General features: G+C 35.7%; 6 protein-coding genes and 7 non-coding genes across 17 annotated transcripts; 3 read left to right on the top strand and 10 right to left on the bottom strand.

The window, feature by feature from the left end:
- Window positions 1-625: 625 nt before the first annotated feature.
- F58E6.13 lies at window positions 626-4,611 on the bottom strand (the record flags this gene model as incomplete). 4 transcript variants are annotated; one of them, NM_001269205.4, is made up of 9 exons in its annotated part: window positions 626-1,161; window positions 1,205-1,366; window positions 1,428-1,589; window positions 1,638-1,799; window positions 3,681-3,768; window positions 3,814-3,916; window positions 3,969-4,067; window positions 4,112-4,201; window positions 4,450-4,611. In NM_001269205.4, 9 exons carry the CDS (start codon window positions 4,602-4,604, stop codon window positions 746-748), a joined length of 1,437 nt encoding a protein of 478 aa, NP_001256134.1. The 4 variants fall into 4 exon arrangements, with proteins under 4 accessions (NP_001256134.1, NP_001294677.1, NP_001256135.1 ...); NM_001307748.3 differs by lacking the exon at window positions 4,450-4,611 and having other exon boundaries at window positions 746-1,161; window positions 4,112-4,188; NM_001269206.4 differs by lacking the exons at window positions 626-1,161; window positions 1,205-1,366; window positions 1,428-1,589; window positions 1,638-1,799 and having other exon boundaries at window positions 3,490-3,768; window positions 4,450-4,605.
- An 81-nt stretch (window positions 4,612-4,692) lies between these two features.
- Window positions 4,693-4,815, bottom strand: F58E6.16. Its single transcript, NR_069225.1, has one exon. It is a non-coding gene; the product is annotated as an Unclassified non-coding RNA F58E6.16 (non-coding RNA).
- A 203-nt stretch (window positions 4,816-5,018) lies between these two features.
- 21ur-12194 lies at window positions 5,019-5,039 on the bottom strand. Its single transcript, NR_069224.1, has one exon.
- Window positions 5,040-5,513: 474 nt separating this feature from the next.
- sta-2 (Signal transducer and activator of transcription b) lies at window positions 5,514-8,639 on the bottom strand. The gene is made up of 11 exons (NM_001129491.3): window positions 8,503-8,639; window positions 7,955-8,424; window positions 7,738-7,854; window positions 7,599-7,689; window positions 7,438-7,551; window positions 7,312-7,395; window positions 6,967-7,188; window positions 6,520-6,656; window positions 6,336-6,469; window positions 5,835-5,953; window positions 5,514-5,709 (listed from the first exon to the last, which is right to left on the bottom strand). Exons 1-11 carry the CDS (start codon window positions 8,620-8,622, stop codon window positions 5,614-5,616), a joined length of 1,704 nt encoding a protein of 567 aa, NP_001122963.1. The 5' UTR covers window positions 8,623-8,639; the 3' UTR covers window positions 5,514-5,613.
- A 130-nt stretch (window positions 8,640-8,769) lies between these two features.
- F58E6.17 lies at window positions 8,770-8,864 on the top strand. Its single transcript, NR_069223.1, has one exon. It is a non-coding gene; the product is annotated as an Unclassified non-coding RNA F58E6.17 (non-coding RNA).
- Window positions 8,865-8,950: 86 nt separating this feature from the next.
- marc-1 (RING-CH-type domain-containing protein) lies at window positions 8,951-10,143 on the bottom strand. Its single transcript, NM_001129492.3, has 4 exons — window positions 10,105-10,143; window positions 9,874-10,061; window positions 9,303-9,588; window positions 8,951-9,096 (listed from the first exon to the last, which is right to left on the bottom strand). The coding sequence occupies exons 1-4, from the start codon at window positions 10,127-10,129 to the stop codon at window positions 8,975-8,977; spliced, it is 621 nt and encodes a 206-aa protein (NP_001122964.1). The 5' UTR covers window positions 10,130-10,143; the 3' UTR covers window positions 8,951-8,974.
- On the bottom strand, window positions 10,105-12,289 carry aqp-4 (Aquaporin). Its single transcript, NM_073111.8, has 7 exons — window positions 12,141-12,289; window positions 11,573-11,699; window positions 11,410-11,515; window positions 10,711-10,990; window positions 10,613-10,668; window positions 10,397-10,558; window positions 10,105-10,300 (listed from the first exon to the last, which is right to left on the bottom strand). The coding sequence occupies exons 1-7, from the start codon at window positions 12,192-12,194 to the stop codon at window positions 10,264-10,266; spliced, it is 822 nt and encodes a 273-aa protein (NP_505512.3). The 5' UTR covers window positions 12,195-12,289; the 3' UTR covers window positions 10,105-10,263.
- A 2,239-nt stretch (window positions 12,290-14,528) lies between these two features.
- Window positions 14,529-15,742, bottom strand: cal-7 (EF-hand domain-containing protein; the record flags this gene model as incomplete). The annotated part of the gene is made up of 3 exons (NM_073109.2): window positions 14,529-14,909; window positions 15,541-15,608; window positions 15,652-15,742. 3 exons carry the CDS (start codon window positions 15,740-15,742, stop codon window positions 14,529-14,531), a joined length of 540 nt encoding a protein of 179 aa, NP_505510.2.
- On the top strand, window positions 15,272-15,465 carry F40F9.16. Its single transcript, NR_069222.1, has one exon. It is a non-coding gene; the product is annotated as an Unclassified non-coding RNA F40F9.16 (non-coding RNA).
- F40F9.13 lies at window positions 15,278-15,471 on the bottom strand. The gene has a single exon (NR_069221.1). It is a non-coding gene; the product is annotated as an Unclassified non-coding RNA F40F9.13 (non-coding RNA).
- An 80-nt stretch (window positions 15,743-15,822) lies between the features above and the next one.
- drap-1 (Transcription factor CBF/NF-Y/archaeal histone domain-containing protein) lies at window positions 15,823-19,739 on the bottom strand. Of its 2 annotated transcripts, none has more exons than NM_001392584.1 (4): window positions 19,679-19,739; window positions 17,089-17,330; window positions 16,416-17,039; window positions 15,823-16,311 (listed from the first exon to the last, which is right to left on the bottom strand). In NM_001392584.1, exons 2-4 carry the CDS (start codon window positions 17,323-17,325, stop codon window positions 16,255-16,257), a joined length of 918 nt encoding a protein of 305 aa, NP_001379388.1. In that variant the 5' UTR covers window positions 17,326-17,330; window positions 19,679-19,739; the 3' UTR covers window positions 15,823-16,254. The 2 variants fall into 2 exon arrangements, with proteins under 2 accessions (NP_001379388.1, NP_001379124.1); NM_001392583.1 differs by lacking the exon at window positions 19,679-19,739 and adding an exon at window positions 17,608-17,886.
- Window positions 18,534-18,682, bottom strand: F40F9.14. The gene has a single exon (NR_069220.1). It is a non-coding gene; the product is annotated as an Unclassified non-coding RNA F40F9.14 (non-coding RNA).
- On the top strand, window positions 18,534-18,830 carry F40F9.15. Its single transcript, NR_069219.1, has one exon. It is a non-coding gene; the product is annotated as an Unclassified non-coding RNA F40F9.15 (non-coding RNA).
- Window positions 19,740-19,925: the final 186 nt, after the last annotated feature.

Genomic DNA, 19,925 nt, shown 5'->3' with positions numbered 1-19,925 from the left:
TTTTAAGTGATTGTGGTGTTTGAAATTGGCGACACTAATGTGACTTACAGTGTATTCTAAAAATTCAAGTTGGCTGTATGGAATAGAAGACTCTGCTGAATAAAGGATGTTTAAATTTGTTTTCAACTTTTCCCAGGAGACATAGATTAAATCGAAAATACTTTTAAAATTCGTCGTAAAATGTTTTTATCAAGTATCTCGGAACAATTTGTGGTTTGATCGTGAAAAACTTGAGAAACGATGATTACGAACTCCTTGTTGCAAAATCAATGCTTTCTCAGACCTTGAAAAATTTATCGTAATATGGTTTAGCAACAATGACTACAAATCCTTCAACGACGAAACTTCATCAAATATCAATGTTCACATGTTAAAACACGAAACAATTTTTGTGCACAAAACAGCTTATAACCAATTTTGCAAAACTGAAAAGTACAAATCTTTGATGTCATACGTCGGGTCGAAAAACGCTGTTTCAGCTTTTCGTGTCAGCGATTTGTGTTCAAGTATGTCCAAGAAAAACGAAATATGATAAGGAAAATGAACGTTTTTGCTGTGTATACACTTTCTGCAAAAGTTATTTGATATTCATCTTAGTTCAAACCGCAGAAACAAATTTTAGTCGTGAAAAATTAGTTTTATTGTCACATAAATTTTACATAAAACACCTGATTTTTTTTGGAACCTGACACAGAATCCTGAGTTAAACTGAACATAAATGAAACTGTCAATAAAATGAAATGTATTATTCTGTGGCTTGACAACGTTTTCCAGCAAATCCACTTGCACAGAGGCATTTCGTTTCTCCTCTTCCAGTTTTTAAGCAAGAACCTCCATTCAAACAAAATCCTTCACAGGCATCAACACAATGGAATCCATTTCCAACAAATCCCGGCTTGCACTTGCATGAGTACATTTTCTTATGATTCTCATCGGGCAAATCAATACAAGCAGCAAGCCAATGACAGTTATGAGTAGAAGCTTTGCACTGGTTCGTCCATTCACACATTTTTGCAGTGTTTGCGCCCTGCTGATAAGTTGTTGTGGATACCGGACAAGTTTTGCAGATTCTTCCATCATACTCATCCATATAGGTTCCAAAATCACAAGGTTCACACTTGAAAGTACTGTGGTCAAGAATTGTCCCAGGGAAACAGATTTCTTAAACATATTTGTTTGATATTGAAATGATTCAAAAACTCACTAATGTGGCATGCAGACAATGCTTTCGAAGCTTTTGAAAGAGTAGTTCTTCCAGTTGGGCACATCATACAAACCATGTCATCCGCACTTTTAAACGATCCAATTGGGCAAGGTTCACACGTGGAACCATCAGAAGATCTTTGCATTCCAGCTCGGCATTTGTCTAAAAACATGGATCATCAAGTTGAGAATTATCAAGCAACAGTTTTTGCAAATAAACCGACCTAGACAATGTCCAATTGTTGTTGAGTTTTGATAAATTGGCACAGTTCCATCTGGGCATGGAATGCATCGATCCTGACCACTTTTTGGTTGATATCCTCTCAAACCGCAAGTCTCGCACATTTTCGAAGAAGTATCGTAGAAGTATCCCGAAGGACAAACATCTGGAATTAAACTGATCAGGTGGCTATATAAAATATATGGAAACATACGAACACATTGTTCCTTTTTCTGTGTGCCTGTACCTACTGTAGTCGTACTATCTGGACATGTCTTACAAGTTGTTCTTCCATGCTCATCTTGAAATTCTCCACGTGGACAAGGTACACACTTCTCGTCAACTTCGTCATACATTGTTCCAGGGGTACATAGGCCTCAACAGAGATTTTTTTCAATGATACGAGCTATTGGTTTTTAGCTTATTCACTCTTCATTGTAGGAGCTGTGAGGTTATGAGCTAGGAGTTTTTCTGGCGCCGACATCCACGTAATCATTTTATTTTACGTTAGACGTCAGTTGACGCCAATTTCGATGCATGTCTCGTGTGTCCATGATAGTAATTCTACGATGAACACATCGCAAATTAACTGTAAATATACTCCCTAGCCGAAAATTGTGAAAATAAGTTTTTGACTATCGCCCGAATAAGAAAACAAAGTCGGCTTAAACACAGCGCTGTGCTTAATTGTAAGGTTTGTTTATCTGCCTCTTCCTATATTAAATCCGGAAATTGCATACTTGACAGAAATAAAAAATAAGGGCACGTTTTCGACATGGGGTGTCCGACAAAAATGTACAAACTTTGAGCTTTAATAACTTGGCTCATAGCTGGCGCTTTTGCGTTCAATAAGTGCGAATGACTCAAAAATAGTTGCCCCACCATGGTCATTATTGAGGGGATTGGTTTTGGGAAGGGTAGAACACTGATTTGCGCGGGTTTCTGGAGACTGCGAAAATTGAATATTTTCTTTGTACTGAAGAGTTTTATATTTTTCAATCCCATACGAGCAGTTTTTCTGACATTTGGTTCCAATTTGAGCACAAGAGAAAACTTCGAATTACCAATTTTTTGAAACTATTTTGAAAAAAATTGACCAACTTTCCAAAATGTAGGCCATCATTCAAATTTTGCAAAATTAAAAAGATGGATTAAACGTGAAAAACTTTCCTACCACTCTCTCTCTCTCTCTCTCTCTCTATTTTGGGGATGAATTCGATCATTTTCATTTCTTATTTTTATAACGTGAGGAGAATTTAATTTTTAAGATATTTCGAGATTTCTACTTTTTTCTAATCCTATTGAAAATCGCACCAGGGGTGTGCGGCAAATTTGCCAAAATTGCCGAGCTCGGCAAATTTTGAACTTTGCCGCACACGTAAAAAATTTGGCAGTGCAATTTTGACAAAAACTATTGGTCTACAAAAGTTTTGTAAAATGGCACAAAATTGAGTTATAGTGATGGTTAATAAAAATTTTGAGATTTGCCGCACACCCCTGGACCGCACTATTCGAAAATTTTAACCTCACTTCCAGCTGGGCAGGCCGGAGTCCTGCGATGCTATTGCATTTCACTCAAACCCAAAAATCAGGGATTAGGGCCGCCTTCTTACTCTTAGAAACTTTAGACCTTTTCTATCCCTACTCCCAGCAGATCAGGCTGGAGGCTCCTATGAGACTACGTCTGTTTTTGGAAAGGCCAGTTAATTCGGATTGAGGGCCGCAGTCCCGAATACACATAGAAGTGTTGGACAATCATTAAACCTACTCTAAGCCCAATAAATCAGGATGAGTGCCGCCTGCCCGAATACACTTAAAAAAGACCCAGAAAAAATATTATCTTCAAATGGCCACGGCTCAGTCAATTTTGGTTAAAAAAGATCCAAATTTTCCCCAGTTTACCAACTTAATCTACTGCGAAGCCTAGCGCGCTTGACGCGCTAGTCTCCGGTAATGCTAAAATTTAAATTTCTGAATTCGTAAAATTTTGACCCTCCCTTGTATTTTTTTAAAATAATTTAGTACACCATTTTATTGTGCATTGTCGTAAAAGGTGAATCCCAGTTCATTTTTCAAAGTGTTTATTACTCATATATGCATGCATGGAAAAGTGCTGAAGTTGAATCACAATCGGTTAATAATCCCGACGAATAAGTTAATTGAGTATTAGATTATTAGAGTGCAAGTAAGTTGGCAATAGGTATAGGTGTATCAACTGCATCGAGCAGTGGAGAATCACGAAGTCTTCTTTCCTTACGGCATTTATCAGTATCTACAAGTGTTGCTCCGCGATAGCAGAAGAATGCTTCATCGAATGCGAGTTTTGGTTCTGGTTTTCCAAGAGTCTGAAAAATGAATAGAGTGAGATAAGTAAATGGGTTTGCTTATACCTTCAGGGCATTCGTGTATTGGAAGATTCCTCCCTTTAATCCAATATGAGCAACTGCGTAGACCGTTGAGGTAGCTCCGACTTTAGCGTTTTTGACTGGATCTCTGAAAACAAATTGTAGTTTTTTTCAGTTTCAGAAAAAAAAACAGTTCAAACCTCTCAGCAATCAAAGTAACATTGATTCTATAATGTCTATCTCCAACAATTTCTCCAGTCACTTGAGCTTTTCCACAGTCTGCGTTTGAAGAAGTTGGTCTGAAATTGTATACTCAAGAAATTGTATTTACAATAAAGCTCACGTATCAGATGGAGATCCTCCACAAATAAGCCAATGCTTGTTGATAAACTTCAGGGATGCAAGCACACTATTTCGCATGATAGCATTCCACCTGAAAGTTTAAAATTAATAAAAACAAGTTTAAAATCCACAAAAAGGTGAAGTTCATATTGGTCCCGTACTTTTTAAAAAAGTGTATTGATAAATATAAGGGTAATCGAGATATGGCAACAAGTCCTATAGGAAAAAACGATACAATAAAAAATGGATCAGGTAGCTTTCTTCCAATAAACTTTTTTTTTCAAATTAATCAAAAAATATTTTTCAAATTCATTAATGTTTTCAGAAAAAAAAACAAACTTGTGAATCTTCTGCAAATCTGAAACAGATGCATTTCTGTAATCAACTTGAAGACGGACAACTCTCACAGCTGGAACGGTAACTTCATTACTGTCTCCTACGACGTGAACCGCAAGAAAGCACGGTATTAAAGCAAGTTGCAGATATCGAATCATTCTGAAAACATTTGAAAAGTAACCAATTAAAAAAGCAACACATAAAAAGTGAATAAGAAGAAGGATTTTGTCACAACACTCCTTCTGAGAAATGCGCAGCTTCAGCCTCTGCTTTTGGTTAAAGCAGTGGAACGGGCGGCGACAGTGCGAAGACGTGGTGAAGCGCAGACGAACTCCGCCCACTTGTTTTGTGTTGCAAAAATAGTGCATTAAGGAGTGGAGACCTCCGACACTAACTATCCGGGATGTGTGTATGTTTTTTTGAAGGAATGGTTTTCTCTGATGGATTATTATCATTAGAAGAATAGAAAGTGTTATCATTGTCAAATTGAGATGATAAGCGGCATAAGCGATCCGAGTGGACGCAAAACTTAAGAAAATTAGGTTTTCAGTCAAAGAGTGTTAAAAAAAGTTCCAACATCTGCTTTGGGCACACTGAAGATATTCTAAACTCTGGGACATTTCTGTGCAAAGTGCAGCGGGAGCCGATATAATCACCTTTTATGAGGCTCCTGCGTATACATACTATATGAAATTTAAAAAAGTTAAACACAAAGTAGTTAATAACATGTTTCTGAAGAATGTCTTCAATAACGTTTTGTTATTCAAATATTCAACAGTTACAGAAATTCATTATTTTCAATCGAGACCGTTTTTTTGTGATTCCTGACCCCTTCATTTTTTGTTCAAGGAACCAAATCAAAAACCAAATTGACGGTTTTTCCACCTCTTAATGTTAGTTCAAACTACAAATCTCCTCTCTATTCTTTATTACCATTTGTACAAGTTTCTCAATTAACCCACCATGTGTGTTTATTTGTATTCCTTCTTTGCCAAATGATGTCTCCGATTACCTCTCAATGACTCATTTCAACCCTAAAACGTAAATGAACCGTGTTGATAGTTCGCTTTTTGATTGTAAAATTACTTTATTTTATTAAATTCTGAGTGAGTGTGTTTGTACTTATAACAATCTAACTGATATCTCAAATGCTCAGTTATCGTTCATTCAAGTGGCGGCTCCTTGATTATCAAAATAGATTTCGTCGGGAGCAAGATTGCGTGGAAGTCGAATACGTGGCTTATTCCGTCCTCCGAGAGCAACCTGAAGTTGTTTGGTCATTAACGAAATGTCAATTATTCATATTCAGGCATTTAATAAGCGTTTCATGAAGATTCTTATCGAATGTATGAGAAATGAAAGGGGCAATATTCTGTGTAAACACATACCTCTAGATCAATGTCTGGATAAATGAGATCGACGTCGGAGAACTTGTGATTTGAAAGAAGTTCTGAATTCAGGGATCGAGCATTTAGATCAGCGTGCTCGTACCAGTGATGACGAATTTCTAGAAAACAAACAGAGTTGATTCGGTTTTCGGAACAAAAATTATTTGATTTTGAATTTATAAATGTAAAAGTGCGTAGAATGTTGCTGGCAACTATGTTAGAATATGATAAGTTTATGTTGTTTTTTGAATATTTAAAAATATTTTTTGGATTATTTGCGAGGTTTTTTCTTCTTCTGTTCAATGCAGTCCTATTCATAAAAGTATATTTAAAAGAAAAGTACGGGAAAATTTTTCTGAAACAGAGAAAAACTGAGATAACTGGTATAGATTTCGGTCTTGAATTTTTGTTGAATTTTCTCATCGAAATCGCAAAAGTAATGTCACACCCTTCGTTTTTCACGAACTTCCTTGAATTCATTTGATGATTTTGAAAGCTTACCACCATTCCTATTCTTTACTGAAATCTTAATTTTTCCGTATTCAATATCCGAAAATCGAACCAACAAAACACTTCTCGGTATGCATCTCAAAATATTCTCTGCGTCTTCTTTACTGCAAAACCCATAAACCAAGCTGAAACAGAAAGGCTTTAATTTTCGCGTCACATATATGTCATTACCTACCCGTCATACCACATACTGTATAGGTACTTATTTGTAATTTCTGCAAGTTTAAAGAACCAGTCGTAGAATGGCACCAATTTCCAATCCCCTTCCGCAGAGGCACTTTTCTTATGCTGGAATTCTTCTGCAACCGGAAGCTGAAAATTGAGGGGGTTTAGTTGTAGTTGAAGTAAAAAGAAAAAAGAAAAGAGTATTCCATTACTTTGGAACTCTATTGACAATGGAACTTGTTTTTTTCTTTGAAGTTTACAAGGACATACATAAACGTTTTGTTACTGTTTCCACAAAAAATGAGGATTTTGAAGGACTGTCAAGTTGCCATTTAGGTTCTTGAGAATGGAGGGATTCTTGAGAATGGAGAGTTTTCTAGTTTGACACTTTTCTCCCTTTCTTGACAATTTTCGATAATTTTTTAAATAAAGTTCCAAACTTCAAAAAAACGCATACCTTCATAAAATTATCAAGTGGCAAAAATCCTTGATTATTTGGTTTCATTCTCATCACCAAGTGTTGTTTTGTTTGCATATTGAATTTTCTCGGTTGAACAACAGAAGGTCCATCAGTATTTTTTTGAGGTGTTTCTATGATTGCTTGAAATTTCATTTCCAGAGCATCAGCCATTTCAGCACAAGATACATGAGTGGGAATATCCGAAAGCGGATGGCGGACCTGGAATTTGATCATTTAATTCTGTTCGAAGATTTTTGAAAAAGCTCACAGTTGATATTTAAAAAATTTTTCGAGTTCCAAATAGTGTGTGTTCTTTTTAAAAAATACCAAAAAAAAACTTACCAAGTCAGCAAAAGATCTTTCGAGGAACAATTTTGCCTCAACATCTGCTTTTGGACCAACAAGAACAGCAAATGGAAGCGAAACCTGAAAAATCTAATTTTAATATACACTCCAACAATTTATAACCTTTTTTCCGACAAGTTCAATTCCACAATTTGTTTGCAATTGAATATTATAGCACAGACAATATCGTTTTGTAGCAACGGAATCTCGACGAAGTGCAACCTTTTTTGCAACTTTCTGAGAAGAAATTGTTTTTATTTCCCATCTTTAAATGAAAAACTCGCCATATCGTCAAATTTCGCTTTTATTCCTCTTGCATCTTTTTTTTGAAACGTGGATGTGTTTGGCTCAATACAGAATTCTTCAGATTCAAAACTAAAAATAAAAAAGAAATTGGCTTCAGATATAATTTACAAAACTCACATATCAAGGTAAGCATTATTTAGTAATTGCTTAGCAGTCTCATCGGTAATCAAGTAACAATTAACATTTGAATTCTCATTGTTTGTATCAATTCCAAAAGCGGATCCACCAAGAATTCTGAATCAAATAATTAATTCAAAATTTAGGTCTATTATGTAATTTCTCCGGTCTTGTTTCTTCAAAAAAATTTCAACATTTTTTTTTGAATAAATCTAACCTTATCTCAGTATTAAACCAGAATCTGCTTCTTCTATGATTCTCTGCTTCACCACATTTAACAATCACTGATGGTGGTTGACGACTGACAATGATTGAGTAGTAAAGGAAATAATGGGTCAAATTGCGAACTTTTGAATGAACCTCTTCAAATCCGACGTTCGGATAGTATTGCTTCAAGTAATCAAGTCCTGAGAGTGTCTGTTGCAAAAGTTCCCCAAAATATTCAAATTGTAAATTGATCAAATCTAATTCTTTGTAATGTAATTGTTGGGTGTGAAGAGTTGCAATACTAAGCTTCTGTTGTTTCATAGCCCATACAAGAAGTACATCGCTCATCAAATGTTGTTTTTCGTCTTCGAAATTCAAGATCACATTTTCACAAATTTGCAGCGTTCGTTGAATGAATGGGAGTTGCTCATTTTGGGCAATTTTCCCCGATAAAAGGGAATCTGCACATTCTTTGAAACCCTGAAACCAGCATCATGAACAGTAAATGCTGTGACTTTTCATCACAATTAATAACTGAGGTTTTACTGAAGTTCCTACCTGATATGCTTCCGCGCTCAAATTATGTTTTGACACGAATGCTCCATCTACAACTGGCTCGGCTGGGGAGAATGCAGAAGAGGACTCAATGTCCATTTGGTCAGATACCACCGACGACATCTAGAACTTGAAGAATGAATTTAAAAATTTAAACCAGAGGAGTAGTGACGAAGTAGTCACATGAATTAAGAAAAGAGTAAAAGTAAAACAAAATAAAACAAGTGACCGATGATGTCAGAGTTTGTATTGTCAATCGATGTTACAACAAAGTGCCGTCGATGTCGTCGGACAGTCGGGTGGGCATCTTGCATTCTCGGTCGAGAAACTCGTTTTGCGCAGTCTGTATGTCTATCTCTCTTCTTATTTGAGATACATTTTCTTTTCATCTGATTCCTAGATGACTCATCGAATAAATTTACAATATTACAAAAAATTAGAAAAAAATGCAGACAAAACATCACTTCATTCGAATTTAAATTGTTAAATGTTTATTAATGAAACGAATTTGACGTTGACTCTTCAAGTAGCGAATGAATTGAGCAATCAGAGTGTATACGTTGTTGAGAATTGCCAGGGAGAGAATTATAATCACACCTGGAACATGTGTAATTTGAAGTCTACTGATGAAACTATTTTCCGCCTGTTATTTTTTTTCTGTTATTTCTGTTATTTTCTGCTTAGATCTAGATTTCGCACTTGTTTGTCAATTCGAAAACCTCTATAAAGTCGGAAAAGGTAACTATTCTCGATAAAAACTTCTACAGGTCGTTATTTGGAAAGTAATATATGTTTAAACTCACAAATTCTTCCAGTATCATCTGGGCGAGCATACATATTCTTCTCAATAATTCTTTTGTAAAAGCATCGTTCTTCCATTACAATTACCACGTATGAAATCAAAAGTCCAAGAAGAACTATGATCAGAACATGGAAAATATTATTTAATGAGCATTTTGGTTTACTCCACTGCTTGATTGGCTTGAACTGAGCACCACTATTCGTGTATTCAGATTTACAAATTTCACAGGTTTTCTTGTTTGACATGTTTACCCATTTCGTGAGACATTCCTCATGCACATCACCCATCTGAATTTGGTAAATTAATTTGAACAATACAATATTTTTCTTGTGTAGTCTTGTGTCAGGATTTTATTCAATGTTCAGAAAAAATATATTTAAGTCAGTTGTTAAATGTGGGGGTTTTGTCTTAATCTGTTCTACGTGGCTATAAGTAAGGATATAAAAAAATACAAGACTTTTCGAAAATTACAAAACAAATTGGATACAAAAACATAAAGCCACGAGATTCTGAGGCCCTTAATGTCCCCTTTTTCGAAACTATCATAAATTTATGAATCACTAAATACTAACCGTTCCAGCACAATCACATGGTCTAACCATATCTCCCTCGTGCATTTGACAGATTCTACAAATTCTACGAGATCCAGAAGTTGTCGATTCAGAGAATGATGCAAGTAGCCATGCCGGTCTCACTGGTTTCTCTGGTGATTGAACCTGTGTGCTTGCCAAAGACAACGAACTGTTACTTGAAATTGCAGCTTCAATGTTACATTTTTCAATTACATAAAGTTTAAAACCCACAGTTGATAGATGTTGTTTCACCCATAACGACAATGAATTGAAATAAAAGATTTCGATTTATTCGATTCGAAAGAAAAGATGAGAAATAATATGAATTTGAAAAGGGAATAAAAAATAAATACCACAGGTAAATGTCAAAACGTAATGAATTTAGCGTGTTCATCGCACGATACGTTCTTCTCGTGATTCGAAAAGTCTGAAAATTATGAATATTTTAAACATATTTTTATTAACCATTTAACGGAAACGAGACTCGTCCCACTTGGACCTCAATTTGCTATTCTTCACTTACTTGTAAATGCAAAGAGCTATTGTGGATCCAAGAAGTGGTCCAGCCCAATATATATAATGATTATTCCAGTAAAAAGATGTTTTTTGAGTTGCAAAAATCGAACCAATAATGCTTGGACCCAGTGATCGAGCTGGGTTCATCGAGGCGCCGGTGATGGATCCACTGAAACATTTAATTTATGAGGCATCGTATATTAGCAATATTTTCAATACTTACGTTGAAAGAATATCAATCGACAGCGTGAGACCAATTGCCAGAGGGGCTAATGTTACCTAAAAATGTAACTTGTACAAATTTATGTTCAGTGAACTCACTGTATCAGTATCAGCTGCAGTGATCAGAATAGTGTGAACCAAGAAGAAAGTAACCACAGTTTCAGCAATTAATCCCTGCCACCATTGACTGCCTGGAGAAAGTAATGTTGCTCCGGCTTCGCAACTTGTTAGCTGTTCTTGGGATAAAACTGCTGCTGTCAGAAATGCTCCACAGATTCCTCCGAGAAGTTGAGATACGACGTAAAATGGAAGGTGGAAAATTGGCATCTTTCCAGCTCCAGCGATCGCCCATGACACTGCAGGGTTGAAATGACCACCACTGTAATTTGGAAACATTCTTAAAATTTAAATTGTCTAATTCATAGTTGCTATCGCTTTTTCGCCATTCAGACACGGAAATCTCTATTTTTTCCATGGGATCCTTTTCTTAAAAACTACACTATATTGATGCCGGGAATTTTCGTATGACAAATTCAATGACAAAATGTATAATTTACAATGTTCTCTTCTATTTTAAATGATTATTTACTGTTTGTTTTGCTGAAAAATTATAGTCTTGCCATCTTCGCTAATTCATAAACTTCGTGCTTTCTAGTGCGTGCAAATTGTTTCGCCAACGCGGAAAACTCGTTTTTATTCCCATACGTGTGACTGTAAAAGGAGCCTAATTCTGTTTGATAAGCATCGCTACTATCAATGTGCTATTATTCCAAAGTTTTCATCACCTCCCAATTGTACCTGATATGACCGAAGGCAGTGACAAGAATGAAAATAGTGAATCCGTGTGCAAAGGCTGCGTGAAGAATTCCATCGGCATATTGGAATAAACTTGCTTGCATTGTACCTGGAAAAATGTAATGTTTCGATTCAAAAGGTATTTTTTAAAAGCACAGCAGCTTACCGACATATACAAATGTAAGGTCCCCGAGAAACTCTGCAACACATTTTGTCAGCAATGAATATTCCTTCTTTCTTGATGTGTAAGAAGATTTACGATTTGTAGTTGCTGGCTGACCCCATGTTTCTTCCTGAAAACTTATTGTTGCAGTCTCACAATACCTAGTTATAATTTTTTTAAACTTAGCATAATAATTTACAAATTTTCGATACTTCCTGTTGTGATCTTACTCCTTACAACTCAAACTTTGTATTTACGTTATAACTTTTGAAAGAGAATTTAGTAAAATTTTGTATATGCTAGAGACTGTTACAAAACGTTTGATCGGAATGTTAGCAGCTTAGAGTACAGTTTTTGTGGCATACCCTTGAAAAACACTTTCAAATGGCAGAATTATTGTTTTTAAGTCTACGTGTGAAATAAAATCTAGTCATGTTACTTCAAATTTTAGTTTTTGGTGAAATGAATTTAACTTGGATTTTAGCTACCGTACTTTAAAAGAATTTATATCTTCTGTAGAAATAATATAAAAATACTCTATAAATTATCAGTTAATAAGTATGAAACTTACTGCGTAAGAAGACATATATGGTGGCCTGGAATCCTCTTCGTATGGTGACACCATCTTCGTTCTCGACTTCAGAATCTTCTGATTTGAAAACCTTCAGAAATAGTTTCAAATGCAAAACGTGGAGGCGGGGCTCTGACTTAACGCTCATTATCATGATGATAAGTGTCTCGTATTGTTGGGAAAAAGTGAGGCGGTTTGCTGCCAATTGTACCTTAGTGATAATCAAGAGGGCGCAACTGAAAAAGCATAATCAAATGACTTCTTACCACACCTATAGGTGGTGCAAATTTATATTAAATATTAATAGCCTCGGAGTGAGAGAAACAATTTTTTTTCTAGAATGGAATGTGTGGAATTGGTTTGTGATCTGCGTACTAAAAGTGTGAAATAGAACAGTGTTTTAGGTCAAGCGGTTTAGAGTCTTTACGTCATTAGAAAAGAAGTTCCTTTTCAAACAATTTTTAATGGAAAATGAGTTAAGCTGATATAATCGGTAAGAAGATACTGGCACCGGAAAAGGCTGGCTCGTTGAGCAAAGCACAAACATAACGACAATGAGAAACAATTGAACGACATAAATGACAGACAAAACGTGCGGGGAAGTATTTAAAATCATAATGATTTGGTATTAAAGACAAAGATTTAAACATTTTGAAATTCAGCTAATACATTGTGTACAACAATTTTTTTTGGAATACGTTGATGTTTTTTTTACTGAAACTAACTTGGAACTTGTTTTTTTAACATGGTAAATATGTAGGATGAAAAGATGACACCAATTTAAAATCCAAAGTTAGAAAAATATCTTCCTTACATTTTTTTAACAGTTTTTTTGCGACCAGCCTGCATAATATTTTTTTAATATTGCAGAAAAGCTACACTTTTTTAGTTTCAGTTATTTAATTGATTTGCTTTTTTCTATGCTCCAAATTTGCTGGTCAACTCATTTTGACCATTTTGACTAATTTTTCGATAGCTTTATTATTTCTAGTTTGTTACTTTAATTCCTATTTCAAGTCATCGTCAACAATACTGACCTCCAAAGAATTGAATTTTCGATGATTTTACTATAACCTTTCAAAGAAAAATATATTGTCATCATACCCGTACAAAACTTGAACTTTTAACCATACTACACACTATTTCCCGTCAAATGGAGTTATCATCGAATTCTTCAAATTTCGACGCCGTTTTTTAATGTGACAATGAGCTAGAGGCTTATCACGGATTATTTATAGAACGCTGTGCATCAACTGATAACCGAACAGACTGAAATATTGATGAATGGGTCTAAATATGAATTGGATTTTCTCCCTATTTGCACCAAGATCGACTGTAATATGTGTAGATATTTTATTTTAAGTTGCTCTAAATGACCAGAGAGTTTAGACCAAAACGACTAAGAATATATAAATTGAGGAACATTTAGGAAAAGTAATTTATATTATTTTATTTATATTTCTTGGCATAAAATGTATTTAAATAAAAACAGTCCGTGTCCAGTTTTGAGAGATTGCACCGATTTTTTTTCTAATTAGAAAAGTGGTTTATATGTAGAGATTTTTGAACTATGCAATGATTGCAGTTGATCTGATAAATAACACACGAGTAGTCCGTGTTTCAATTTGCTGTTAGTCTTTCTGAAAACGTGGCAATTATAACCTTGAAGGATCTTTAGTGCCAAAAAACCTTTGTGTTGCTCCCCTGTAGAACACAAACTAATTGGTAATTTTTTGCTTAACAAATAAAGTTGTCATGCTCTTTAGAGGCCCAACAAAAAGGAGGGCTGATATGTGCAATTGTGGTTTTGAAAACTTTGCAGTCACGCACGGCCTGAAATTCTGGGGACAACGGGCTCACGATGTATTTAAAACATTGACGAGTTAGCTTCTTGTATTGTTTAAAATTATCCGTCTGCAACATATTAAACGATTTTCAGACATTTCCATCACCGAAAAGACATATTCGTATTATAATAGATACTGATTATCCGTAGGTAATGATAATTTGATCGTCAACGCCCTAAGGTACATCGTTGAATCACTTTTATTCATGTCTAGTTTTGATATGGAAAGTTGTTCAACTCATCATAAAGTTACGATTACCAGTGATCCAAAAGAAAGTGTGTCACAAGGTTATAACTAGAAGTGTAAGTGGGTCTGTGAAAATGTTATTTTTCTGAGAACAAGGCCATGTCCAAAGGGTTTGCAACTAAATTCAGACGGTACGCAAGATTTGAAACGTACATATCTTAATTTTCTGGAAAATTTGCTCTCTTGGCTTTAGTTTCCAACAAAGTTGGGATGGTTGAAGGCATCCACGTTTATGAAGATTTATAGAAATTTTCCAAAAAAAAAAGTGATAATCCTTACAACTAAAATTAAAGATTTAATCTCTAGAAGTAATCATTTCGCAAGTGTCTTTAACATACGAAACCCAGTCAATATCTCCATTTGCTCGAATGCTGACATGATTCAGAAATTGCTTAACTTCTTGTGGAGTCAATGGTTCTCCAATTGAAGTGAGCAATTGCAATAATGTATCTTTTTGAACATAATTATTAGATGTTATTACTTGAAATGCAGCATGGATTTGTTTCGGAGTATCATCTTTCCATTCTTCATTTTGAATTGCCAATACGACACGGGGCAGAAGGTCATCGAATGAAACTCTTCCATTTTTCTTTGCAGTTTGTTCACTGACCAATTGCAATTCCGTTTGACTGGGGTTCAATCCAAAGCTTCGGAGAACGTGACTCACATCGTCGGTCTGGAATTTCAGTTTAAGAAAGATTTAAAAGATTCAGTGGAGACATTTTAAAGATTCAGTGGATTTAAAAGATTCAGTGGAGGTCCATAATAGCCGAATATCATAATAAAACTCTCCAAAAAGTATTTCGACTTTTGAAAAATTTGAGTCAGTTTTTACCAAATTTTTCAAAAAATGTGAACTTTTTGAGATATTTCATGCATTGGCGCGGGTTTGAATCTCTAAACTGTTACAATAAAAATAACCAAAACAATACTAGAATATCGAAAACAAAGAAAACCTATAGAGATGCAAATTGAGTTTTCAACGAATATCAATAAGAAATTTTCAGCTATAGGTACAACTTTTATATTGACGACGCTCCTACTAATTGGAAGAGCCAGGAGAAACATTTAAGAGTTTATGAAGTATGAAAAATAACTTCATGCACTCGAGGCGTGTTCGCCTCTTCACTCACCCTACTGAAGGGCGCGAGGAAGGCGAGTGGGAAGGCGGGAATAGGCTCCCCGTGACGCCTACACTAGGTGGAATGTCTATTTGATCCGGTTCTTAATGATATAAATGAGTAGAAAGTTGGAGAAAAGCACCACGTGAAAAGCCAAGTTTCAACAGTAACTACAGTAATCCTCACTTCAATCAAACCATCAGAATCCTCGTCAAACATCTTGAATACATCGAAAAGACGACGTCGAATATCTTCTGAACTTCCTTTTTTGTTTAAATTGGACAAAATATTACAAACCAACAATTACAGAATCTACTTCTTCTTTTTGGCTCTCATTTTCCCCTTCTTCTTCAATGTTTAATAAATCTTCATCTTCGCTCAGATCCATAATTTAGCTGAATACTAATATAATGTAGATCGCTCTAGTTGTTGCGCGAGTTTAGTGGTCTTTTCTGTCGGAAATATACGTTTTCTGGTTGAATAATTTTTATATTAAATACTACAAAAACGGAAATTGAATTCTAAAGCATGACAAATATAAAAATGAAGAGAAAAATTGAATTAGAGAGACAAAGAGCAAAACAAGTTAAACATATGACAGAGAACATTTGGAAGGTTTAATGAAAAGCGACGAGCATCCTGATTTATGAAGGTGTGGGTCGGTAATGGTTCATATTGGGAGAACATCGAAGTGATTAAATTTTGATTTGCCAGTGAACGACAAAAAATGAATAAAACAAGAGAAATAGAGAATAGGGTAGACCCGGTGAGGATTTGTTTTTTTTTTCTTAACTTGGAGCAATAGAAAAGGAGAAATTTAGATCAGAAATGGAGGGCAACGAGACCATTGAAAAGTACACGATTAGGAGAAGAATAAAATTTCTCATAGAGAAGTGAGGATCACGGACGGCCAATAGGCAGTGCTGGAGGAGGCATCAACTCGCGATCCTTGTCTTCCTGAAAATGATAATTTTGCTTTAGATCAAAAGGATCACAGAACCGTAAATCAAATTACATCTTTAGAACATTTTGATTCTATGTCTAAACTTTTCAAATATTACCTTGGCTATATTCCTAGAAGCTTCCTCGTAGAGATCATCATCAATACATTTTTCAGGTTTTAACTTCTTTGGGCGTCCTCGCTTTGGTCTGTCTTCTCCATCACCATCAGTAGATGCTCGTTTTAATCCTGTGAGACGTTGTCCTTCAGAATCTTTTTTCGAGTATTTGAGCATTCCTAGCATACCATTTACGAGTTGAGTTGTCGGAGTGCTAGGAGAAAGTGGTACGGTGGCTGTGAGTTCTTGAACTACTGGATAATTGGATGGAATCCCTTGAAGATAAAGTGGAAGTGGTGCTGCTGGGGATTGCGGATCAACTAAATAAGGAGAAATAGTTCCATCTTCTTGTTTCAATGCTTGTTGATCCATTTGCATCATTTGCATCTGCGCATTGGCAAGAATTGCACTAGCAAAATCTGAATTTTGTTGCTCTTGGAGCATTTGCTGTCCTCTCAATGTCATGCCGGTACGTGCAGTATTCAATTCAGATGCTTGCTGTGGAAGTGCAACATCTTTGAAGACTGATTCTAGAAATGAAAAGTGTGGAGTGTTGAGAACCGCCTGCTTCATGTGTTGAGGGTTTAGCGTCTTTGAAGATGTGAATTGAGTAGCTTCTGCGGCAGCCTCAAATATATATTCAAGGTTCAAAATAACTATGACTGAGTCTTCTCACCTGTAAAAACTTCTCCGCAAAATGCTCCATTGCTCTTCCGATGCTGACAGGAACTGACTGAACCATTCTTCCGATATCCTCATCACTTTGCATAACCTTCTTTATGCGTGTTGGCTGAATTTTTGCAGTGCTGAAACGACGTCTTCGGATCACAGCAGCTGCCTGTTGCTGCTGTTGGTTGCTGCTACCTGTTGATGATGAAGCACCGGCTGATGAAGTGGATGCCAACGTTGACATTTTTTCTGAAAAATAAATTTAAATAACGATTTGATCCTAATCTGTTAATTCTTAGATATTACATCTACAAATTGTTTTAAGTCGCATATTTTTTGAAGTTTCTAGATAGTTCATGATCCAGAAATGATGCCGGATACTGACGGTTTTACCCAAAACAAATTAAGGGTTTTTGAAAATAAATAAGCTTTCATTTTAAGATTTTATGAATGTACGTTTTCCGATTATCTATAATCGAGTTTCTTTTTTGTTCCATCCACCCTAAAAGATAAGGTCAAAACTAACGAGTAGCCGATGCATAATTGACGGGTAACATCGGCACCGCAAAGCCAACATCGCTTCCTCTATTCTGATCCATCTTGTTTTCTCCTCTCTCGAAATATGTATTCTCTGGTTTCCTTCCAAAAGTGTCAGTGTCTCCGACGGAAACGTTGCTGACGAGAGAAGACGATGTTGTGGAGATTTGGAGGCACAAAATGAGAGAGAGAAAGAACGAACAACGGGTGGTTTTCGAGAGATATAGAACTATTCCGAAGACGTCATCGATGATGGGCCTGAGACTAACTGAAAGTTGGAAGCTACTGTATAATACTCTTGAGGTAAAGCGATGAAATGAGAGATTATTGAACCATGAAAGAAGGACATGATGTTTCATTCATAGAAGCTCTCTTAACAACTTTGGAAAAGACATTTAGAGCCCATGAATAATCAACGCAAACTTTTTTTTCTAAAATTAATGGTCACTATTTGATATTGATTGGAATTATTAAAATATTCTGTGCTCAGTAACAAAGGGATTCAGATAATTAGATTTTGTTATATTTCATTTCCCGTTAGAGCAACTCCGTTTCGCAACAAGTGTGTTATGTTCTATATGTTCTGTATGTACACAGCCGTTCGGGTCTCATCGATCACTATAACAATATAGATCATCACATCAGTACAACAATTGATAACAAAAAAGAGGCGTGATGGTATCTTCCTTTTTTCTATTTCTCGCTTTCATTTTGGTTATTTCATTCTTTAATGATAACGCCATTTATTCCATTCTGCGTCGTGTCGATTCGATTCGATGTCAACGCACACACACACACTTACACATCTACTGGCCAGGACTGGAGGAGAGCGCGTAAAGACGAGTGATTGAGCGCTTCGGTGAGGAGACGAGAGAATCTAAGGGAAATAGTGTATAAAGAGGAGATAGAAGGGGGAAAAACGGAGAATAGGAGCAGAAAGGCGCTGGCCGATCACACGCAGACCTCGCGTTCTTCCCTCCTTTATATACAGCGGACAAATCGGTGATTCGCAGGTCTGCGCGACTACGGTACCCGCTGCTTGTTCTGCGTCTCCACGTGTCGTTTCACTACCTTTTCCCCCTTTTATTTAGCGTGCGCCCGCGCCGCGCCGATGTTTGAGAGTCTTTGATGCAGCTGTACGGGCCGAGATGAGAGGGAAGAGAAGATGAGAGAAGCAGAGAGTTGAGGGAAAGAACATAGACTCCTCCTCCGCATACTCGATTTGTATGTTTTTGTGTGGACAGACGGACAGATGGATAGATGGCTGATTTGTCAGCTTGCCGTCGAATTATTGATTGTTCTTTTGTGAAGCAAAGTCGAGATATTGAAATGATGAAATTATCTTAACTGTTCAGTATTTGCATAAAGAATTATTGAACGGATATTTTTGCAATTGTTGCCTATGAGGTGATTGAGATCTTTTTGCGAATTTTTATTCTCCAATTTACTAGAAAAAAAACTTAGAGGCAAATTTGCGCAAACATTTTTAAGTTCAGACCAGGATGGGCGGCAAAAGAACATTTTCGGCAAATATATTGATCGACATTGATCAAGTTAAAAATTTGGCCAAATGTCTTGTGCACATTTAAAATATTTTGAAAAAAATCTACAAATGAAAGAAAATTTAATTCGTACAGCAGTGAAGTTTTTGTGGCAAAAGATTTATCTAATTTTTCTTTGTATATTAACTTATAAAAATTTACAGATTTTCAGATTTTCTTCTTGGATATGAACATTTTTAGAGAATTTTCAATTTCCCAGCAATCGGCATTTTTGGAAATTGATGAATTGATGAACTTTCGATAACTCAGTATTTTCCGCAATTGTTTAACTGTCAAAATAGCGAAATTGGAATTGTCGCCCAGCTGGTTCAGACTACTTAGAATTAATAGAAAATGTGATATCTTTTCAGAAAAAAAAATCAGAAATTCAGTCGACGATTGAATTCAACATTGTTTTTCGGAAAGAACGAAATTGAACACGAATTTACTATTTAATTATGCAGAGTTTTTTAGTTTATCGATTTTCAATATTAAATTTTAACCAATAAAAGAACTCACCAGTGACAATTGGCTGCTGCTGAAGTCTCAAATGGCTTTCACGTCGTCGAAGTATCTGAAATATTACTAAATTTTTATAAATTAAGAGAATTGTAGAATAAATGAAAGTAGACAAGAGAAAAAACAAAATAATTCTGATTTAAACGTCCCGCATTTCAAAAACTCGAAAACTATGCAAGCACGCTCTATAGACGCTCATTCAAACCAATGTACACAGCAGGCACTTTGTCAACGTCACCATTCGATG

Source organism: Caenorhabditis elegans, chromosome V (assembly GCF_000002985.6).
Source record: "Caenorhabditis elegans chromosome V".
Taxonomy (NCBI): domain Eukaryota; kingdom Metazoa; phylum Nematoda; class Chromadorea; order Rhabditida; family Rhabditidae; genus Caenorhabditis; species Caenorhabditis elegans.
Note: the sequence above shows the minus strand (reverse complement) of the source record. Positions and strands in the feature narration are given on the sequence as shown.